At 35.1% G+C, this 25,025-nt stretch overlaps 1 protein-coding gene and 1 long non-coding RNA gene across 2 annotated transcripts in view; one reads left to right on the top strand and one right to left on the bottom strand.

The window, feature by feature from the left end:
• Amacr (Alpha-methylacyl-CoA racemase) overlaps positions 1-16,414 on the top strand; it is a 55,890-nt gene extending 39,476 nt beyond the window's left edge. The window contains exon 2 of the mRNA XM_036372660.2: positions 15,194-16,414. Within this exon, the coding sequence (XP_036228553.2) occupies positions 15,194-16,204 (1,011 nt within the window). The 3' untranslated portion in view covers positions 16,205-16,414. The remainder of the gene's footprint in view (positions 1-15,193) is intronic.
• Positions 12,181-13,002, bottom strand: LOC118682816 (uncharacterized). Its single transcript, XR_004978619.2, has 2 exons — positions 12,526-13,002; positions 12,181-12,427 (listed from the first exon to the last, which is right to left on the bottom strand). It is a non-coding gene; the product is annotated as an uncharacterized lncRNA (long non-coding RNA).
• Positions 16,415-25,025: the final 8,611 nt, after the last annotated feature.

Here is a 25,025-nt window from a genome sequence, read left to right as displayed (position 1 = left end):
CCTAAACGCTTGTTTTTGTTGGCCTGGCTGGTAAGATGTTTTTTTCAAGCTATTCTGGATTTGTACCCGTTACGAACAAGCACACGCCGCACTGTTTTCGGGCGCACATGTTTATCTTTGTTGAAGTCAGCTTTTTACTTTTTTTTTTTTTATTTATTTTACCTACCACCTACGTCTCCTCTCTAGAACTAAATTCACGCGGACGGCCCGAACGTTCGAACTCTGTTGATAATGCACATATTTAAAACGCTTGATTATGCTTCGAATGGTGAAACAACTAAAGCTCATTATTTCACCAGTTTCCGCATAGCTTTTGTTGGTGGAATGCGGACTTAAAATAATCTTTCGCTCCTCTGCTGTCGTTTCCGCTCTCCTCCGACCAATTTTACTGAATTGTAGTAAGTAATGCACGCTGTGCTAGACTATATTTGACTTTAAAAGTTAACGGTTTCTATTATGTGGTACAGTTACTTGTTATTGTTGGGTTTTTCATTTTTGAGCTGAATCAAAGGAATTATTTCAGAGAGTTCTAACTGTGCCAAAACTTTTGTCCACCAATATATATAATTTTTTTTATTTAAATCATTAAAATGAAATAACCAAAGGCAAGGTGAGTATATCACTGGAACATTATTTTAACCTATTTTTTCATAGTAACGGATCTATAGAGAACTCAAGGAACCAAAACCTACTGTGCCAAAATAATGTCCGTTGGTATACATAGATGACTATAAAAAAACTCCAAATCCTTGGTGAGTATCTAGACTAACTAATCTAAATGGAAATGAGATATTTAAATGTTTAACAAAGTTCAATGGTTAAACTACCTCAGCTAGGGGAAATATATACTGATCCAGTGACCCTCAAAATATTAAACTTACTAGATTTTGCTGCTTACATATCCCAACATAAACTCCACATTAAGAAGAGTTTCGACTGAAACTCTGGCCACTAACCAATTATAGTAACGTTTGAGGCTACTGCTGCAAGTAAATAAAAACCACATTGATTTATTAATTCAATTATTACGCGAAATACTGATATAGCTGAATTTAGAAACTAGTTAGAGAATCGAAACCGTTTCGATATAGTCTTAAAATCTGGCGATAGGATTGACTTAGAAGCAGCGATCTCATAATACAGATAATATCGAAGGTATTAAGGAAGTTTCAAACACACTTCTGGCCAAAAATACTATTTTTGGTTGGATCTTAAGTGAACTAGTTAAGGAACCAGTTACTACCTTGACATCTCAAGTTGAGGAAATCTCAAGTGAAATAATCAGTTCCCAATTAAAGTAATTTTGGGAGTTAGAAGAATTCCCCCCAATTTTACAATACCCAATTGCCTTCAATAAAACGCTCAGAGTTCATTGCCTTGTCGTATTTTGCTTTCATTTTATCGCTAATAGTTTTGTGCGCTGTCTCTCCATGGTAGGTATATCCCTTTTTTCGTCTTCTAATATGCTGTTGGCTTCCTTAGCATTCCCTCTTTCGTTGGCGTTAACTCCAAATTTCCAATCAATCGGTATTCGAAGGTGATTATCAAAAATTACCTTGCTGGAATCTGCAGACCGATAAGCCATCAGTAACAAGGATATATAGGTATCCCAATCTTTTTGATAATTGTCTAGAACTGTCTTCAAATGTTCTACCAATGTTCTATTGAATCATTCTACCATGCCAGCGGACTGCGGATGTAGTGCAGTTGTACGGTATTTCCGGATACCCAGTTTCTGGCACATCTCCTGAATTAGAGCTGATTCAAAGTTTCTTCCTTGATCAGAATGTAATTCTATTAGAACATCATAACTCGATACCCAAATTGCGCATACCTCTGGCCATTTACTGAAATATTCCATGACTACCTAATTTACTGATAGGAAATGGACCAGCTGCATCTATGGAAATTCGCTCAAACGGCGCACCTAATTTGTACTGCTTTAATTTTCCATGACTCCTGGACCTCGGCCCATTACCTGAAATGCACTTGACACAATTGGCGATCCACTCCGTAACTGATTGACGACAACCAATCCAATAAAATCTTTGTTTTAATTTCTCCAAGGAAATTTAGTGATACCCATGTGTCCTCCACTTGGACCGTTGTGCAGCTTGTTGAGAACTCCGGGAATTCTTACTTATGGAACAATCATCAGAGCTCGGAAACTTTGCCAATCTTCGCTTTCACCTATGCGTTGCCAGTAGCCAGACACTAACTTTGAACTATTTCATTGTGCCCAATAATCCTTGCAACTGGACTTTCTGCAGATATTTCTTATCTCGTTGAACGTTTATTCATCTCCAATCCAGGTATTACACATTTCAAATCTAGATCTTCTTGCTGACATTTTCGTCTGATGTTATAATCCTAAATCGAACACCTATAATGTCTTCCTCAGGCTCAGCTTTAGACCAGTGCTAGCTATCCGTTTTAAAACCATTTAGTTCTTAAGGTGTTTATCAAAGTTTTTACCCAACACGATGGTATCGTCAAGGTATACCAAACAGGTTTTCCAGTGCAACCCTTTCAATACCTGATCCATAAGCCTCTCAAAAGTAGCAGGAGCATTACATAATTCAAAGGGCATTAAGGTAAATTGCCATATACCATATACAACGCTGAAAGTCTTTTATTTTTTTTTTGCCTTCTTCGTTTACGTTTATTTGCCAGTAACCACTTTTCAAACACTTTTGTGTTGAGAACTATTTTGTGCTTGATAACGAGTTCAGCGTGTCGACGATTCTATGTAGTGGATAACTTTCTTTCTCCGTTATATCATTCAACCTTCTATAGTCCACACAGAATCTCATGTTGCCATCTTTCTTCTTCGCAAGTTTTACAGGTGAACTCCATGGACTCGCTTATGGTTCGATTACGCTGCTTTCGCTCATTTCACGTATGGTCTGGCTTACAGCGTTTCGCTAAAGGCACGCTTCGAGGAGCCTGGCGGATTGATCTTGCATCACCTGTGTTAATAAAATGTTTCACAACTTTGGTTCTTTCTGGTTTGGCATCTTCATTATTAAATATGCATGAGTATCTAAGAAGACGTTGTTTAGTCATATTTTGATGGTTTGCCTCGGTCCATGCATTTATTTCGCTCGATATATCGTTTTTATCCATGGAATCTTCTTCAAGACCTATTTCGCAATTTATCACGGCCCAAATCTTTTGACACTGCCCTAATATAGCTCCTTTGGAGAGTTTGATTGGTAACTTGCACGCATTAAGTACTCTTACTGGAACACGTTTATCTTGTCTTGCCGTAGCCAGGGTTTTACCTACAAGTAAGTTTGGTGTAAGTTCTTTTGTGGCTTCAACAATCCACAACTTGTTTAGCCCATAGTCTCCATCTGTTTCTGCCCAAATAACTGCTTCTGATATTGGTGGAATCTGCTAGCTCTCTATTGTTCTCACTCGTCTAACGTTGTACTTACTATCGTAACCAAACATAAGTGGCACTTCCATATTTGCATAGGTCATAATCCTGTTCTCCATGTAAATTTTGACTCCTTGATTCGCTAGAAAGTCTACTCCAATAATGACATCTTCGACGATATTTGCTACTATAAAATTGTGTAACACGGCGCCTTTTCAATTACGATCACGCACGTTACTTTCCCAATAACTTGGGTATCTTTTCCAGTTCCAGTACGCAACTTTGCACCAGCAATGGTCTCACTTCTTTATTTACCAGATCAGATCGAATTGTGGCATGTGATCTGCCCGTACCCACATTCAGTATGCGCTTATTACCGTGTACATAACCGCTATCGGTAACGTTACTCGTATTCCTGCTTATTTGTGAAATGGAAATAACAGGACATTTGCTTGCGAGAACCAACCCGTGGCCTTTTCTGCTCACTCGTTTTAGTTTAATTGGTTGGATTTGGCATCATTTTTCTTACCCGCTTCTGTAGATTTTTTCAGTGTTTTCTGCATGTGGTAAATTTTTCAATTAATTGGTTCACCCAAGCGTGTTCTTCTATTTTTACTTTATGAGCTTTAAATGAAGACATGCAGTTTCCTGTGTCAGAGCATACGATACGGTTTCCGCAAACGACATGATAACGTGAGAAGCGTGTAGTGTTATTTCCTATTTCATTGACGAAGGTCTGAATTTTCGTGTCCCCGATGTATTCCATGAACAAATGCAGCTACTTTATCTTCAGCGTTCTAATTATTTGATTATGCCGTATTTTCGAACATTAAAAACATGGAACGGAACTGTGCCATTGAAGGATGGATGTTTTACTTTGGCAGAGGCTGTTAACATAATTGGTCGCTTTAATTGTAGCTCGCGGAGACGATCTTCTAATTCATCCACTTCAATTTTAATTTTGTCCCTCTTTAGAAATCTGTGAGTACACTTCTGCTATTTGTGGGGTCACCTGCGACACCCGTGCATCGTGCTTTTTCAATTGTGAGGATTCATGTGCTGATATACATGCATCTTGCGCTCCGAACAGCTCTTCCAACTGCGTTGACAACCGTGTTTCTAACGAAGATAATTGGGGTTGCTGTGCCAATATTTGTAATGATATCTCTGCTATGTATATACCTTGTAACTCTCTCTTAATTTTAATCACTGGAATGTTAAGTAAAAGTCCCAATTTAATGCTATACACATATCTTTATTTCTATTCCAAAAACTTAACACTTATTGCTCGTTATTCGAATTTACAACTTATTGCTTATAGCTCAATTGCTCTTTGCACGGCAACACTCTTATTAAAACTGTGTTTGCTGCACAATCCGGCAGCCCTTATACATTAGATTGTTAACAAAACTTCGCTATTCAAACATTCTGGCAACTACGAATTTTGCTTTCTAGTTGGTTTTAGCAGATAATTGTCGATTCTGATTTATTCTTGCATTCATATTCGCCAAGCTTTTTACCAAAAATGGAAAAGAGTACATTCCAATATAATAAAAATTACGTGATGCGTTAGGGAGTAGGTGTGGGAACATTTAATTAATAATCGATTCTGATTTCGATTTCAATCGATTCTAATTTAAATAGTCAATAATTTTTATTGTTAATAAAATTATTTATAAAATCAAAATGCCATGAACGGGTAATTCAAATTTATTAAATAACAAAGCAAAAAAGTAATTAAGAATACTGTCTCTCTCACTCGTTGATCTAGTGCGGTTATAATTAGCAACCGTTAAATAAATTTTGTGTGTATTATTTCGATGTTTAGTCAAACTGGTCGTATAATATTTCAGCTGCTTAGCACATTTATTCCACTGGACATTAGGTCCATTATTTACTTTTTTTTAAATAAATACCCACGGCGCTAGGCGCCATTTTAACAAATATATTGAAAACATAATATTTAGTTGTAAATATATAAATAATAAGTACTGGAAATAATTAAATATATATTTGTAAGACTTGCGATCACACGGTTTGTTATGATATTAAAATGGTATGTAGAACTTGAAACTAGTTACGTAACCGTGAAATTGAATGTTAAGAATCGATTTCGGAAGGTGAACCCAATAGACCGGTATTTTCGGTATCTAAAGTAATTATCACAATCTTAAAATAATATTTATTTTTATTTTTTAGAACAAATGCAAAAAAAATGTTACAAAAGTAAAAGTTTTTGGGTCGGATTTAGTATACGATCCCACGATTTCAGGTTAGGAGGGGTATGGTTGGATAGAGAAGATTCTCCAGATCACGAATATATATAATTATTGCCGCCGGAAACTTATAGTTTTGGAGATATTTGCATTTTAAGTTGAAAATTTCACAAATTTTTTCTTTTATATTATGCCCTTATTATACACTTACACTTCACTACAATGTTTCTACATATTTATTTTATATTATATTAATTATTTTAAGATTTGCTTTAAATTAACATTTTATTTTTGCACAATATTTGTTATATGCACAATAACAAATGGGTTCCATATTGACAAATAATAAGTGTTTCCATGTCTATTATATATATATATATTTATATTTTGCAAACGAATTAAAATTAATAATAGAGGATTAACCCCAAATACGTGAACCATAATTTTAATCGTTCCCTTCTCTTGATCAATCGTGGTATTGGATTGGCCAGTGTTATTTTTGTGAAGCGCGGCCGAAGGCCGCCAATGCAAATAGAAAATCTAATCAAAAAAAGTAATGTTAAAGAGGGTATTTCTCTCTCTTTAAATTTTATTTCCTATAACGGATATTGTTTAAACTAAACAAGGTACCGTTTCTCTATTTGTCCGTTTTGTCATTGAATTTGTAAATAAATTGGACATATATGTTAATTTTGTAGAGGGTAATTGGGTATTTTATTTATTTTGATTACTTTCATTCCTTTAGATATGGCAACACTTATTATCTGTCAATATGGAACCCATTTATTATTGTGCATGTAACGAAAATTGTGTAAAAATAAAATGCTTATTTAAAGCAAATATTTAATTAATTAATATAAAACAATTATGTAGAAACATTGTAGTGAAATGTTAGTGTATAATAAGTGCATCATATAAAATAATATAAATTACCCATAAATCGAGAAATTGTAAGATAAAATTTGTGAAATTTTCAACTTAAAATGCAAATATCTCGAAAACTATAAGTTTCCGGCGGCAATAATTATATATATTCGTGATCTGGAGTATCTTCTCTATCCAACCATACCTCTCCTAACGCTGAAATAGTGGGATGGTATACTAAAGTTTCCCCAAGTTTTTAGGCACTGACGCTATTGTCATTAAATATATTATAAATACGGCGAAATTATATTCCTTGTGTATTTCCATGAGATGTTGAAGGTCGTTCTGCATTTATTGGGCTACGCAACTGAATTGACAATTGCCTGGGTGTAGATATTGTCATCATCGTCATTGTTATCATATATATGTTTGTGTAACAGGTTCCAATTATGCGATAAAGCTTTTTTTGTTGCTTTGTCTATAGTCAATCTATTTCGTTTGTGATTGTGTGTTTTTTTTTTTTTTTTGTATCCGAAGGGGGAATCTTCTGAAAGTTACTGCCACTAGTGACAGCATGCACGATTCATACCGTACGCTAAGTACACTCCTTTCGGGACCACGCCCGGTCCATATTATTTAATATGCCTAACTCGCGCAGCGGTACGCCTACGTGCTAAACCCTTAACTCCGTCAGCTTCGTATGTACCTTGCGGGACTACCGTAAAGTATTTCTTCGCAAGGTTAGCTTAGCCTATGAGCTCTTCCATCTCAGTGTACTTATACTCCATTTATTGCTCTCATTTCTTCGCAGCCGTTCTGCTCTTCTCAGCTCTATTAGAACTTTTGCGGCCAGGTCTTTTACGGCGAGCCACACCTGCTCAAACCGCAGCATATGTGGTACTAAGTTATCCGGTGATACGGCTTCTGCTATCTGTTGTTCTAGCAAGGTCCTAACCACATTATATTTCGGGCAATAGAAAAAGATGTGCAGAGCATTATTACTATTACCACAAAAGGAACACGTCACTCCGTTATCATGGCCATACTTGTACAAGTACTCTCTAAAGCAGCCATGGCCAGTTAATAATTGCGTCATATAAAAGTCCGTTTGTCCGTGCTTTCTATCCACTCAGGTTTTCACATTTTTGATAAGCCGTTGCGTCAAGTGCCATTATATCTGGTGGCATTATACCGGAGATAATGCTAACAGCTTCTTGCGATACTGTGCGGAATGCACTGGCTACTCTGATGTCGCTTAGTCTGAATATTGAAATCACCATTTTGGCATATATTTTATGGGTCAGCGCTTGTGCCCATACAGGTGCCGCGTACAACATAACTGATTGGCGGGCTTTTGCTAAAAGTAACCTTCTTGCTTGATTTGGTCCACCTATGTTAGCCATAATTCGCGCTAGTGCCGAAATCACTCGGGCAGCTTTTCGCAGGTTTTTTCAATATGCATCTTGTATTTGAGTCTCGTATCGATTATGACACCCAGGTACTTTAGAGATGGCTGAGTTCTAATTTCATGCCCGTCAATGTTCAGAGTAATGGTCTCTAGTTTTTTTCTGCTCGAGATCAGGACTGTGCCTTCTGCCCCGCCAGCTGAAGTTTCGACGCGTCGAGCCAGTTTTTAATTTTCTGAGACGTAGCTACACAAACGCTTTGGATTTGGTGCAGCTCTTTTGCCACTATTGCCACAGCAATGTCATCATATCCAAATATTTTCGCTTCTTTTGGTAGCGGGAGGCGCAGTATTCCATCGTATAAGATATTCCATTCCGCAATAAATATACCGGAGTTTTAAGGTTCTCTAAGGCTCGTATTATGTGAGGCCAGTATGCTGAATTAAACGCATTTTTCAAGTCGAAAGTGAAGCGCAGCATTCTTTTGTGCTATGTATCCACCTAGTACCTTCAATTGCTTTATCTGCTATTCCGGTCAGTTTCTTGATTGCGTCGATAGTCGAGCGCTTCCTGCGAAACCCGTATTGGTTGCTAGATAGACCATCTTCAACTTCTTCCAGGTGTGCTTCAAGACGTTCACAAATCAATCGCTCCAGACTTTTCCCAATTGTGTCTATCATGCACAGTAGTCGATATGCACTAGCATCCCCAACTGTTTTGTTTGGCTTCTGTAATAAGACCAAACGTTGTTTTTTCCATATTTTTGGGAAAATACCATCGGTTAAGCACTTCGTATATAGCTGGGTGAAGCATTTTGGGTTTTGCTTTAGTGCGATCTTCAGAGCACGATTTGGGATGCCATCCAGCCTCGGTGCTTTAGCATTGCCGAAAAGTGCAGCAGCATTTATAACCTCCATATCGGTAACTACTGGTATAACTATGTGGCCTGATTCTTCGGGGAGAAACCGCTCTTCTTCTCGCGTGGGCTGTGTTGGAAAGAGTGTTTCCACAACACTTTTCAGAAGGGCTGGGCAGGTTGGCGCTTTTCCTTAAGTACCTCGAACTTTAGACATGACCAGCTTGTACGCACCGCCCCAGGGATTTTCATCGAGTTTGTTACATAACTCTTTGAAACACGCAGCTTTGCTATTTTTAATAGCTTTTTTCAGTTGCTTGCGTTTGGCCTTGAAGTTTTCACGTAAACCATCTTGACCTGCCGTGCCTGTACTTCTCTGGTACTGTCGCCTCGCTTTATTACAATCTGTTCGCAATTGTTGGATCTCACTATTCCACCAGTATGCTGGCTTTCGTTTGGGGTGTTGCTTTCTTCGAATCATGGCGGCGTCACAGGCTCTGCAGATATGTTGAACAAGCAACTTACCCTGTTCGTTGGTGTCTTCTGATTCGGGTATGTCTTCATTCAATACGAGTTTGAATAAATCTTCATCGATTGTGTTTTCTTTCACCCTTTAGCTTGTACCTTTTTTACACGCGCACCTCTTCTTTGTCTTACGGAGCAGTTGCTTACATATATTATAATTACGAAATGGTCACTGTGTGTGTACGTGTCACACACCTGCCACTCTGTCGTTTGAGCCAGAGATTTACTGGCAAACGTTATGTCAATAAAAGAACCACGACCATTTTTTTCGAATGTGTTCCTATAGCCTGTGTTTAGCAGGACAATATCAAGTAGCCCGAAGGTTTTAAGTAACTTATGCCCTCGCTGGTTTGTGCTTCTGCTTCCCCATTCTAAGGCCCATGCATTGAAGTCTCCTGCTATTATGTTTGGTTTGGTTGCGTGGGCATCCCCAACCAACTCATCGAGAACCTTTTCGAAGACCGACTGTGGAAGGCTTGGTGGCAAGTAACAACTGTAAAAGTGTATTCCGCCGATTTTTACTCTCGTGTAGAAGGGCTTATGTGTCAGTGGTTTGTCCTGCATCATTTTTATCACCGCAGGTCCAGATTGCTGCTTTTTTGGTGATATCAGAAATCCACGTATCAGAGCTCAGGTTTTTGTATTGCTCGTATTCTATTACAACATCGACGTTCATTTGATCTCCGGCTCCCAATTTGATGATTCGTATTCGCTCTTCCTTTGCTTTTACACAAGGCACAGAGTGGCTCTTTACGACAGTCCTTCGCATAGTGTCCAGTTTCTCCGCATTTCATGCAACATTTACTCCTGTCGTCAGGATTCGTGTACGTTTTTGCGACATGCCCGAATTCAAAGCATCGGTAACACTTTTTTACGTTTACTTTTTCTCGAACTTTACATACCACCCAGCCAATCTTGATTTTTTGTGCGCCTAGTTTGTGCCTTGCCTGTTGTACTGGGAGACTTATCTCCGCCTTCTGTGTACCTGCGTATGCCCTCTTTACATGTTTTATTAAATCGACGCAGAAGAGATTCAGTTCTTTAATTTGTGAGCGAATGGCCTCGACTATGTCATCCTTCGTTGTGATTTCGTCCAAATCGCGAATTTCAATAGTTAACTCATGAGTCAGAGCTCTAGTCTGCGCCTGGTCTCCTAATATCTGTCTATTTTCTTCCGGTATTCATGAATACTCCCTGTTTGTGCTCTTCTTAGCTCGAGCAACATCTCTCCCTTGGCAGTCTTTCTTATCCTCGACACGTTTTCTCCAAGCTGTTTCATGTTTCCATCCTTTTTGACCGCTCTCAGTCTGTCACTGTAGGACATATCTCCAGTTTTTGCTATGACTAGAGCATCCGGTCGTGGTGGCTGCGGTAGCTTGGCATTTTCCTTCTTCGCTTTTTTGTTTTTGGGGGTTTTGTATTTTACTGCAACCCAAGCTTCGTTTCTTGGTGTTCCTATTTTCCCTACACTAGCTGGAATCTCGCATATTTCCCTTACGCTCTCCTTTTCCTTTTGCAGGTCTTCACCCTGCGACCTTTTGGTCCTTTTTGGTGGGGTGTTTCGCGTCGCTTTGCTCAGCTGCTCCTAACCTGGAGGCAGACGCTGCGCAGTAAGCCGCTCAATCTGAGTCAGACGCTTTCGGAGTTTTGTTGGTTTGACACTTATTTATGGGCGGTGTCGATTCACCCCATCACAGAAACTTCGTAGGGCAGATATAGCTTTTTAGGCTATACCCTCCATCTCTGCAGCTTTGGTTGGGGACTGCTTATTGAATATTTGCAGCTAACCTTCATATCTGGAGGCCATTCAGCTATCCGCCACCTGCTGACCCCCACAGTAGCATAAGCTAGCCTTGTGTTTGTGATTATGTGTGTATATGCGCATATGTGCTAAAAGAGCGTTCAGTGGCTGCTGAAGTACAGGGAGCAGGGAAAATACGTACCTCAACCCTACTCAGCAATTTGGACCTGTAGAGTCCTCCACCAAATTATCGGGTCCATTTCAAGGACTTTCTTCCATATAAATGTTTTGTTCCATAATCCCTGTTTAGCTCTATAATTGGTTAAACCAACACCAACGTCAATACTGTGCGATTGGCTCATGTCGTGTATAAACTCCATGGCATTCACTTCGTGTTCTCCTTCTAATTCTATGCCTTGCAATCTTGGATTTAATAAATATGCAGCATAATGAATGGATTTCAAACAATTATTTGTTCGCCTAACTACAGCATTTGTAATATCTTCTTTGTAAAGACTTAATATCTTTGAACGCCAAGTTTGAAAATTGTATCTGTTATAGATTCTAGTAGTTTTGTACTATTTTCTACCATGGTTCAGAAATTTAAATACAATCAGTTTGATTTTGGGTGCGTTTGACAAAAATTTAGTGTTGTCGATTATATGCATAAATTGCGTGCAAAAAGAGACATTAGAACGTGATGCTGTTGCAAGTGTTACCAAAAATTCACGCAGAACGTTATACTTTGACAAATTTGCAACACTGCTCCGTGATTGCCATCTCGAACGCACCCTTTATTTCGCCTGAAATAGTGGCATCTTCGTGAATTGCTAATGTCTGTAATGCAAATTTGGATTTTTTTTTAACTTTTTTACGCAGTGCAGTAACTGCCTCAGCGAGTTTTCCCTTACAACTTACAATTTTAATGTTTCACTTGAACCTTTTTTTACAATCCGAGCTAATAAAGCGCTCATACTTTGGTTTCTTTTTTTTTGCTTTTATCGTATCTGTGGCAATCGATATAAGCGCATTAATAGGTTCAAGTTTTAAGCAATCTTCGCATAGGAAATTCAATGTATTGTGCTAAACATCTCAGCGGTATTATATGTGCATGAATTTTTAACTATCTGAAATGCTCCCTGAATATAATTTGTGTTATCTCCGATAAGTGTTAAAAATGTTATCCTCTATACACGTTTATAACTTTGATTATCTATTGAAATACATATTTGTTTGTATGTCGGTTTGTCAGAGTATTAAGGCTTTTAACAAAAACAGGATCGGGTTTTGCAATAATAATAAGTTGATGATACATTCATTGCGCTGATTGCTCCAGCCATCACACGGCAAATGTAAATCATTTATAGACTTCAGTTCGTCTGTAATTTCACTGACCATATATAAATAGTTTCCAAATGTGTTGTGTAGATAGCTTTTCTAGATGGTAAATTATAAAGTGGTTGCAAATCGTCAAAAAATCGTACCCACAGCGGATGTTCAACGATGGAGAAAAGGGAACCAGTAACAAATATTACCTTCGGTAAGAGCTCGTCTAGATAAAGTGTTTTTCCTGCTAAAACTTCTGATGTAGTCATAATAATAGAAGTTGTATCCGTCAGAAGTGTAATCCTGTGATATTTCATGATTTGATTCATCTTGTAAGGACACATTTCCGGCAGTTGTGCTAGTAACAGCTATTTTCCGTAGTTTGTCTAGTTAGTCTATAACAATTTAACAAATGGCTGGTCATCTTGCTGACATTGCCACATTGGTAAACTTTTTCACAGTGTTTGCATTTTACTGTTTTACTGGTTGCCGAACGAAAAAAGTTCTTCTACACATCAGTATTTTTCTTTCTGGGCATGATGTGATCTAAGGAAAAAAGTAAATGTAATAGCATAATATGCATAGAAATAGAAATAAAGAATAGAATTGTTATACAAGCGACCACACGTGATCTTATTTTCCAGTGTTCTAGAATAATGCATTACGGAAAGCTGTTGACATTATAATTGAAGCCCCCTATTTCGATTTTCAACTCAAATGCATTCTAGTTGAAGTTTTGAAATTAGATATCACCTCAAACCGTCAAAAAAAAGTTTAGTTGAAGTGTTGCTAAACTGTTGTAGTGTTACGGTTTTCAACTCTGTGCTAGTGTAGTATTTTACATAAAATTTTAAATTATTTTAATCATTATTTTGTACAAAGACATAAAGAGATGAAAATTTGTTGAATCTCTGAAGAAAAATCCCGAAGCTGGACGAGGTAAGCTATAATTTGGAAACAGCAAAAATAATATTATGGGACCGTGGAACCGTGTTTCGACTTATGAATCTGCAACAAACATTATTCAAAAGCCATTTAATAGTCAAAAAAACTATGGCTTACTTGGTGTTAGGAAGTTCCAATGGAATTGGAATCAACATTTTTGTAATCGTAATATAAATCAAAACTAATGTTCATTTTATTAAATTTTCTTCTTTTCACAAGCAATATCTGAATTTAATTGTTTTGATTTATCGTTTAAAAATTTTCAGCTTTTTAATTTTTTTTAAGTTGGCAACACCAATGAAATTTCGACTGGAAATAGCTGAAGTTCGAAATACCAAACAAGAGTAGGGGGAATCTGAAGCTGAATTGCGTCAACCGTAATTGGGGAAAAAAACACAAGTGATAGCTATGATTTTACATATTTGATAAGCACTGTTTAGTGCTTTATTTGGCGCATTGCTCAAATAGCTCAAATGCTTAGTTGAGCAATAATTCGTAAAATTATACTTACAGAAATGGAAAACATTCAAATTAAGAATCCTTATGTTTAGTAGACTTCAATTCATTTGAACGTTCGTCGTGTAATAACAATAATCTTGTGCTTTTGTAAGTTTGATGGATCTAAAAAACTAATTATCAACGTATAAGAATGCAGCTCTAAGGGACAATTATAATCATAAGTTTAATCATTTTAATACATCAATATACTTTGGAATTTCTTAAAAAATATTTTTCAATAAAAAAATATTTAACGAAGTACATATGTCGGAAAAGTAGGTATTCATAAAGTATTTAAAAACAATATTTTTGAAATAAATTTTGGAGAATTATGCAATTAGAAAAATTCCTAAACCCCACCAGAATAATAAAAATCATATTTAATAATTAGTTTTGAGTAAAAATAATATATAAATACAAACAATAATTATTTTCGAGTTTTATTCTTTTTTTTTCAAAATGAAACTCATTTCTATATCACAGAGTTTCTATGAAGGCATTTGCTAACTTCGTTCCATATCCATTTAGAACAAATCTCAAGGATCAATGTTAAGGCATTGCCACGAATACGTCCTGGTTTGCATGACTATTGCAATTAATTGGATCCAAAACCTGAAAGTTGTTTGAAAAATAGTATCTGTCGGTGAATACGGGTGTAGCTGCAACGAGTTCATCGAAATAATAATTTAGTTTTTTTTTGGTAGGTGTTATTCACAAAAGAGAAAAGGAAGATACTTTTGTTCCAAAGGGCATGCAACGAAGTTATGGCGAAGACGGACATATAGTACAATACATATTGTAGTATGCTACAGAAACCATATGTGTGTCGACCGTTATTTCAATTTTTGTTCAAAGCAAATGGAGTTCTGTATTGAAGTAGTGTTCAAGAAACCATTGAAATTATGTGGTGTTCTGTAATGAACTACGATGAATTATAATGAACACAGCCAAAGTTTAAAGCTCTTCTGTTAGCTTCTTGCTAACCATCTGTCAAATACATTGCCATTGAGGTTGGCAATGTTCTTAGGTGGGGACTTGTCGTGAATTGATATTATTTATATATATGGAATATACATTTTTGTTTTTGCACTTTGAACTTAAGAATATAAAGAAGAAATACATGCAGAAAATTTGAACTGAATTACCTATTTACATTGTGTTTTTACTTCACTTAAAAAAATGTGTCGGGTGAAAGCAGACTTTATTGGCTATGTGAATATATGAATATGTATATTTTTAATCTGGAGGACCATCTCTATCCGCCAATACCCATTTTATCCACGAAATCATGAGACGGTATTCTAAAGTTTTTCCGGTTACTTTAACAATAATGAATCCATACATACTGTAATGCCACATTTAATAAATGTACTTAAAAAAATTTATATTGTGATATACTCGTACATATATTAAACATATATATTTTTATTTCAGGTTTGGGCAAATAACTTCGATGTAATGACACATGGAAAGACGACTCTAAATATGGATTTGAAAACGTCAGAAGGGCGTGAACTAGCACGAAAACTTGTTCAAGTTCATGATGTACTGATTGACCCATTTAGACCTGGTGTATTGGAGAGTGTTGGCCTTGGTCCTGATGTCTTGTGCACGGAAAATCCCAGGTTAATATACGCTCGTTTAACAGGCTTTGGCCAGTATGGCCCATTAGCGAAACGAGCAGGACATGACATTAACTACCTAGGGATTTCTGGTGTTTTGTCTATGCTGCGTTCTCACAACAATATACCATCTCCACCTTTAAATATCTTGGCAGATTTTGCTGGTGGAGGTTTACTATGTGCAATGGGAATTTGCTTAGCACTTTTAGAACGCCACCGTTCTGGTTGCGGACAAGTAATTGATGCCTCAATGTGTGAAGGAGTGGCATATTTATCCTCATGGTTATTTTTGTCTCGTTCCCTTCCCATATGGAAGAGTCAATCAGGTCAAAGCATGTTGGATGGAGGTGCATATTTTTATGATCTATACGAAACAAAGGATGGGAAATATATGACAGTAGGAGCTCTGGAACCAAAGTTCTTCGAACTTTTTAAAAGTAAATTGGAATTGCCTGAACTCTGCCAATTTCCCGAAAATCAATATGAAAAAGATATTGCTATAGATTTAGTAAAACAAGCATTTTTGAAAAAAACGCAAGCTGAGTGGTCGGATATATTTGAAAATAACGATGCTTGTGTTTATCCAGTTGTGGAATGGGAAGATGTAGCCCAGCACAGGCATAATAAATTTCGTACAACCTTTCAACGATTGAATGATAAGTGGGTGCCTGTACCGGCCCCCTTACTGAGTAGAACCCCTGGAAGCCTGAAAAGTATGACTACTCATTCAGGAATTGAAAACGTTTTAAAAAATGTGGAGTTGAACAAAGGCAACATAAAAACAAGCGATACTTTGTTTCCAAGGAAAAAATCAAAAATGTAACTAAAATTTATATGGAAGGTTATGTTAATTTTTATAGATTGACAATTTAAAATAGCGTGATCAAAAATCTTAAATATAAGCAACATATATAATATAACATTCCGTACTCCAGAATTAATTATTGCTTACCAGAATTAAAATGCCTAAAATCTTTGTTTCTAATTAAAAAATCAAAAATATATCTAAAATGTATGTGGAAGATTCCTAAAATCAGTCTAAGAGAATTGTTAAAAAAAGGGAATTGGTAAAATTATGCTTTATTTTTGCATTACCAAGTTAGTACATGCAATATTCGGATTTTGAAATTTGAATCCAATATTTGAAATATCAAAAAAGCTGGCAGAAGTCGAAAACAATACAATTTCTTGCATAATAAGTCGGAGTACTCATGTATCTACCGTTAAGATCTGGGCAAATGCTGGTGTTAAAGTGAGCTTTTCTACTATTCTAAGGGTGCTAAGGAATGCTCTATATGTCCCTCATTAGTGCGATTCTTTGTACCAGGTTACGGGTTTGTATCTCAATTTTTACTCCAGTTACAGCTTACCCAGACAGACGAACGGACAAATAGTCACTCGGATTGCAACTCGTTTAATCGTTCTTATCATTTATATATACATAACCTTTTATCTTAATCGATTAGTTGTGATACAAATAACCGTTAAGTGAACAAAACTATTATACTCAGTAGCAACATGTTGCAAGAGTATAAATATGGAAAAAAGGGTAAAAACGAATTGTCGATACATTTAGTATTGATTCGTTAATAATCGCTAGAAATTTTAGAATTTTAGCCTCTTTAGTTTTGATAGAAATTAATGAAAACTATTTAAGCCGGAAGTGTGCTAACTTGATGAAGCGCAGTGTATTAATAAATTTTAATATTTTGGATATGATTGGTTTGTTCGAGGTATTTTATTAAAACGGCAATACTGCTGCACTGATGTTTGCAGATGATCAGATGATACTTTTCTGGTATTCGGAATTTCGTTTGCTGCTCAGTTTTATAATAATAACCCAACGATTACCCGCCCAACCGACGCGAGGGGCGCAATCCGCTTACGTGCGGAATTAGCCGAGTCAGAAAAGGCAAGAGAGTTTTTAAGTGTTGAGATCTTAAATTGCTCAGCTACACTAACAAAAATTTCAACAGCTAAGATTTATAGTAACAATATAATAAATTGTTACATTTTCATTCATTAAGAGAAAACAATAAAGTCTTTTTAATTTTGAAAAGTGATTCAAATGTGCTGGAATGAGATTTAAAATCGTGCCATATACGGGGAAAAGAACTGCAAACTGTTCCATTCAATATTTTCACTAAGAATATTATGCCAAGCATTTCCTTACGACTAGAAAGTGTAGGTAGATTAATAAGTTTTAAACGACTAGTGTATGGAGGTAGACTTACCCTAGAATCCCATCGGAAATGCGCTAAGGCAAAAAGTAAAAATTGTTTTTGAACAGACTCTAACTTGTCAGAATGGATTTGGTAGTTAGGGTTCCATACAACAGAGCCATATTCCAATATAGGTCTAACCAAAGTTGTATAAAGTGTTTTAGAAACGGATCTCTAAATTCTTTAGACCAACGTTTAACAAAACTGAGGACAGCTTTTGCTTTCAAGACCATGGTGTCAATATGAAGACAAAAATTAAGCTTAGGGTCCATATTAACTCCCAAATCAACATAGTTAAAAACTAGCTCCAGAATATGGTGTTTTATTACGTAAGAAGGGGGGTGCACAGATCTACGGGAAAAGCACATCGTCTTACATTTATTGAGATTCAATGGCAAATAATTTCTATCACACCATGCAACCATATTGTTTAAGTCTGTTTGCAACAGACACCTTTCCTCAGTTGAAGGATGATTTAAAAAGCTTTACGTCGTCAGCGTATAATAAAATTTGTGAGAATTCAATTACTGAAGAGATCGTTAATAAACAACAAGAACAGAATCGGGCCAAGATGACTACCTTGCGGAACACCTGAAGAAACATTAATTGTATCTGAAGGAGTATCCTCAAATATCACTCGTTGTGTTGTACTATGAAGTTAGGAAGCTACCCATTGAAGAAATCTTGGCTGAACGCCCAGCAGATCAAGTTTATGTATGAGAACCGAGAGGTTTATTTTATCGAAAGCTTTGCTAAAGTCTGTGTATATAACATCCGTATGCTTATGTTCCCTAAAACCCAATGATACATGGTTTACAAATTCAAGCAAGTTTGTTAGAGTTGATTTCCCTTTACGAAATCCATGCTGAGATGAGGAAATTAACGGAGAAATCGAAAAGGTTATATGGTCAGTGATGATAGCTTCAAAAAGTTTCGGTATAACTGATAGTTTTACGATACCTCTATAGTTTTCAATGTTGGATCGAAAACCACTTTTATGCAAAGGAATTATACATGACTGTTTCCATATTGAATATACCCTGTTTGAGAGAGGAATTAAATATCCTTGTCAAAGGCAAGTTAATATATTTGGCACTATTTTTTAGGAAGCATGAGGGTATGATGTCTGGGCCGTAACTAAGAGATGGTTTTAACTTATTTAAATTAAGTAGGACGTATTCTTCAGAAATAATTGGAGCGTTAATTAAAGTATTCGAACACTGCACGTGCTGATAAGAAAATTTTATACTTTATTTAAGTAATTATTATAACATTTTTTGTTTAGGTCAAAACATTGTCGACGCAATACAGAATATTTAGAATAGTCGACAAGTCAACCGGCTTTTTAAAATTTTTTAAAGGCTCGAGTTTTTCTGTTTATCAATTTATGTAACTCTTTCGAAAACCACGGACTTCTACTTTTACTTTTATTAACAATTACTATTGGAACATACTTTTTAAATAATTTCGTAATAATGTTATTAAAATGAGAGACACTCAATTCAATATCACCATTATAATTAGGCCATGATATTAGAGAGATAGAATATAGAAAGCTCTGTATTTAACTTTTTAAAATTAGCTTTTGCAAAGTTGAACCGAGTACGGAAACAAGAAGTTTGATAATTATTATCGCTCATGATTTCGAGAGATATTTCCAAAGCAGGATGATATGAGTCCTCTGGTAGAACAAGATAATTACTCTGAATAACGGAACACAAGAGGTATCAACGTATACTAAATCTAAGCATTTACCAAATTTATTCGGAATCAAATTAATTTGGTTCAGACCCAACTCATACATTTTTTCGAACAACTCATGAAAACATGACCGAATGCAAATCGGTACGATATAGTCATCGAAAGCTTTCCACGAAGCACACGGTAAATTGAAATCTCCTAATACGATTATTGAATCTGCATTATTTGCAATCGAAGTAGCACTATTTATTAAAGAAGCATGCTGCATATATACAGATAAGTCCAAATGTGGTGGTATATAAGACAGGGTTAAATAAATAAAGCAACTATTAACATAGACTGTAATACATTTAAATTCAAATGAGTCGGTTCCTGGAACAAAACATCTTCAGATGATTCAGGCAAATAGAACACCTCCACCGAATCTGTTCAGTCGATCACATCTACATTTTTTTCTTCCATATCTTTATTATGAGTTTTTGTTTTTTTGGATTAAACGTTTTTATATTTATTTAACTAATAATAACTTCACCAAGAAGAAAAAAAAATGCAACGCATTTGACAGCTGATAATCTCCTTTGGCAATGTAAATTTTCATAAAATTACAAAATTTCTCTTAATAAAAAGATTTATTTGATATAGTCTTTATAACTTTAACAGAAATCGCTAATAGCGCTGTTGGGAAGTTCATCGGTGATTTAATAAATTGCTTTGCTTTGGTCGCCTCAAAATCATCTTTTCATTATTAGCTTGGTTGCGCGCCGTGGTTTCAAATTCATAAGCACGGACAATTTTTAAAAAAATGTACAAATAAAAAAATAAAAATTTAACAATTTTATACACTTTAATTAGGTGTTGGATGTGTTAGAAGGAATTTTGCGGAAATATTTACAATTAGGTAAGAATTTCTAATGTTCTGAAATGCCAATAAAACTTGTAAAGAAACCTTGATTTTATTAAGTACGCCTAATTTTTGAGAATAAAATTATAAATCGTCTACCTTGTAACTTACTCTTGAGTTCAGTCACTGGATTGTTAAATAAAAGTCCTAATTTAATGGCTATACACTTGTCTTTAATTTTAATCCAAACAATTTAACGCCTTATACTATGTTCGCACCGACAAAAAATTCGTGTTTTCATAGACAAAAGAGGTTTTCACGCGAAAACTTGTGTTTTCATCCATATAAAATCTGTCAAACGAAAACACAGTTTTCGCTGAAAACCACTTGAAATCTTTTACTCATTATAATCGGTGCCTGCTCTTGTTTAATCGATATTATTAGAAGACATATTTTGCCAGTCCTAAATGTCAGTTGACAATTTGTTTACATTCCATAATTGGCTTAAACGTACGCTACAAGAAACTGCTGATGGGTTCACCAATATACTCACATTTGATATGTCAGTACTGTTAATTTACGTTTGCATTTTTAAATTTAGAACTATCCACTGATTGGAGAAAGACGTACGCAGAGCGAGGAGGAGATGGCATCAAGTGAAAATTTATTTTTATATTTTCATATTTTATTATATTTTTTGTTGCATTCCTTTATATATTTAAGTATATTATATTTTCATATTTTATTCTATTTTTTGTTGCATTCCTTTATATATTTAAGTATATTATTATAACTAATTTTGATTAAAAGTTTGAAATTTATTAAAGAAATAAAAATTATACAAGTATTATCTACTGCGCAAAAGAATTTTTCACTTCTAATAGCGTTTCAGTCATAACTGACAATTTTCAGCTATGACGGATTTATGGTCAGCAATGACTCCGCAAAAACAAAACAAACAAACAAAAAGAAAACAAGGATCTTAAGAAAATCATAGAAACTTTGTTCTGCGCGCTGACAAAATTTTTTTAGCTATGACTGTCATATTACCCATCAGATGACCGTCACTGTTCTTGTAGGGTACATAACAAATGTAAACAAATAGATGTGTGAACTGTCAATGAAAACTCATCGAAAACCCACAATGTCGGTCAGAAGGACTTTGGTTCCACAATCCACAAATTGTGTTTTCAAGAGGATTTCAATTCGGTGCGAACATAGTATTACTACTCATTATCCGAATTTACAACTTCTTATACTACGTTCGCAGCGACAAAAAATTCGTGTTTTCATAGACAAAAGAGGTTTTCACACGAAAACTTGTGTTTTCATCCATACAAAATCTGTCAAACGAAAACACAGTTTTCGCTGAAAACCCCTTGAAAACTTACCTCCACTTATTCCATTCGTTATGATGAGGTTCACTTTATTACTCTTTACACGGCAGCACTCTGTTCGCGACAATATTATGTGAACATTGTGTTGTGATCGAATTTCGCAATACCTAAAGAAATTAGTCTGCCTACGGTGCATATAAACGAATATCACTCTTATTAATTTTAATTTTACAGAGTCGGAGAGATTGTTTAGCCAGACTGGATTGCTAATATCAAATAAGAAAAAATCGCTAAAGGATAAAAACGCAAACTACTATTTTTAAACAAAAACAAGTGGATTATTGAGGAATAAAGTACTCTACCAAAATGTATTTTAAGTATAAATTTCTTGAACTCATTACACATTAGTAAATGTGTTAAAAAAATTTTTATTACTGGTCAGCTTTCAGAACAGTTTATATACAAGTGGTAACATGATCGATTTTATGTATATGAAACTTTATTAATTTTTATGTGTTTTCCGTTATTGTATGTATTGTTTAATAAATAAATTTAGAGATTATCTTATATGAATAAAGTGTACAAAGCCAAGGTCTCTGAATTTGAACCAGCGAAAAGTAAGTAGATTTCAATGAGAAAACCTATAGATAGTATAAGTTGTAAACTCGAACAACGAGTAATGAGTGTTAAGTTGTTGGAATTAGAAATAAAGATAAGTATATAGCCATTAAATTGGGACTTTTATTTAACAATCAACTGGACAGCGAAATTCGTAGGGCTGCCGGAACAGCAGAGGCAGTTCTAGTTAGAGTGTTGCTGTGTATAGAGCAATTGAGATATACTTGTAAGTAAGAAGTTGTAAGCTCTTATAATGCGTAATAAAGCGTTAAGTTGTTGGAATTAGAAACAAAGATAAGTATATACAAAGTAGACGACTTATCGAGTAATCTGTTACAATGCCCTTCGATATGAAAACAGTTATTTATCCCTTCAATAGAAGTGCATTTAGGTCATACATTGAAAACTATAGGGGTATTGCAAAACTATTAGTCATACGTTTTTAAGCTATCATCGCAGATCAAATAACTTCTTCGATTTCTTCATTAATTTCTTATTCTCACCATGGATTTCGTAAAAGGAGATCTACCCTAACAAATTTAACTGAATTTGTAAACCATGTATCATTTCCTTTAAGGGAACATAATATGCATGTTATAAACACTAACTTTAGCAAAGCTTTCGAGAAAGTAAATATTTCGAATCTCGTACAAAAACTTGATCTTCTTGGCTTTCAGGCAAGATTTCTTCAATGGGTATCTTTTTACTTGTATCTTTATAATAGAACACAGCTAGTGATATTTAATGATAATTCTTCAGATCCAATTAATGTCTCTTCAGGTATTTCGCAACGTAGTCAACTTGGCCCGATTCGGTTTTTGTTATTTATTAACGATATCTCTTCTGTAATAAAATACCCAAAAATTTAATTTTATGCCGATGATGTTAAGCTTTTTAAAACCTATCATCACTGATGAAAGGTGTCTGTTGCAAACATACTTGAACAATTTCGTAGCTTGAGAGTTTTTTAAGTGTTGAGATCTAAAACTGCTCAGCTACGGAAACAAAAATTTCAACAGCTAAGATTTATAGTTACGATATAATAAATTGTTACATTTTCATTTATTAAGAGAAAACAATAGTCTTTTTGATCTTTAAAAGTGAGTCAGATAAGTCAAATGTGCTGGAATGAGAATTAAAATCATGACATATACGCCGGAATGGCTCCTTTAGTTCAAAATTTGATATACAGGATTTTAACAGTAGAGGTCTAAACTACCTCGAAAAGCTAACCGGGATATTAAATTTAATTTCAGACAGGAGAAAATAGCTGCAAACTCTTCCATTTAAGATTTTAACTAAGAATATTATGCCAAGCATTTCCCTTCGGACTAAAAAGTATAGATAGATTTATAAGTTTTAAGCGACTACTGTATGGAGGTAGACTTACCCTAGAATCCCTTCGGAAATGCTCTAAGACAAAAAGTAAAAATTGTTTTTGAACAGACTCTAACTTGTCAGAATGGATTTGGTTGCTAAAGTTCCATACAACAGCGCCATATTCCAATATAGGTCTAATCAAATTTGTAAAGTGTTTTAGTGATATACGGATCTCTTAATTCTTTAGACCAACGTTTAACAAAACTGAGGACAGCTTTTGCTTTCAAGACGATGCTATCAATATGAAGACTAAAATTAAGCTTAGGGTCGATATAAACTCTCAAATCAAAATAGTAAAAAACTTGCTCTAGACTATGATGTTTTTTGCTGAAAGCCCAGCAGATCAAGATTATGTATGAGAATCGAGAGATTTACTTTATCAAAAGCTTTGCTAAAGTCTGTGAATATAACATCCAAGCATACGGATGTTCCCTAAAATCCAAGTTCAGAATGATTTACAAATTTAAGCAAGTTTTTAGAGTCATTTCCCTTTACGAAATCCATGCTGAGATGAGGAAATTAACGGAGACATTAAAGAGGATATATGGGCAGCGATGATAGCTTCAAAAAGTTTAGGTATAACTGATAGTTTTGCGATATCTCTCTAATTTTCAATGTTAGACCTTAATCCAATTTTAAGCAAAGGGATCATAAATGACTGTTTCCATATTGATGGAAATATACCGTGTTTCAGAGAGGATTTAAATATCCTTGTCAACGGCAAGTAAATATATTTGGCACTATTTTTTAGGAAGCGTGAGGGTATCATGTCTGGGCCGTAACTAAAAGATGGTTTTAACTTATTTAATTTAAGTAGGACGTCTTCTTCAGAAATAATTGGGGCGTTAATTAAAGTATTCGAACACAGCACGTGCTGATAATAAAAAGTTTTGGAAGAATTATTACAGTAGTTTGACTTGAAAAATTCTGCAACCATATTGGATTGTCAGTTGAAATGATAGATTTCTATTTCATCGCGGACGGAAATTTGGAAATCCTGCGTTTGGAGTTGATGAAGTCATAAAACGATTCTGGATTACTTACAACATTATTTTTTACTTTATTTAAGTAATTATTATAACATTTTTTGTTTAGGTCAAAATATTGTCGACGCAATACAGAATATTTAGAATAGTCGACAAGTGAACCGGTTTTTTTAAAATGTTTAAAGGCTCGAGGTTTTCTGTTTTTCAATTTATATAACTTTTTCGAAGACCACGGACTTCTACTTTTACTTTTATTAACAATTACTATTGGAACATACTTTTCAAATAATTTCGTAATAATGTTATTAAAATGAGAGACACTCAATTCAATATCACCATTATAATTAGGCCATGATATTGTAGAAAGTTCTATATTTAACTTTTTAAAATTAGCTTTTGCAAAGTTGAACCGAGTACGGAAGGACGAAGTTTGATAATTATTATCACGTACGTTGCTTATGATTTCGACAGATATTTCCAAAGCAGGATGATATGGGTCCTCTGGTAGAACAAGAGGATTACTCTGAATAACGGAACACTTTGAAGAGGTATCAACGTA

Source organism: Bactrocera oleae, chromosome 3 (genome assembly GCF_042242935.1).
Source record: "Bactrocera oleae isolate idBacOlea1 chromosome 3, idBacOlea1, whole genome shotgun sequence".
Classification (NCBI taxonomy): domain Eukaryota; kingdom Metazoa; phylum Arthropoda; class Insecta; order Diptera; family Tephritidae; genus Bactrocera; species Bactrocera oleae.
The sequence above is the reverse complement of the archived record's forward strand: the minus strand, read 5'-3'. Positions and strand labels throughout refer to the sequence as shown.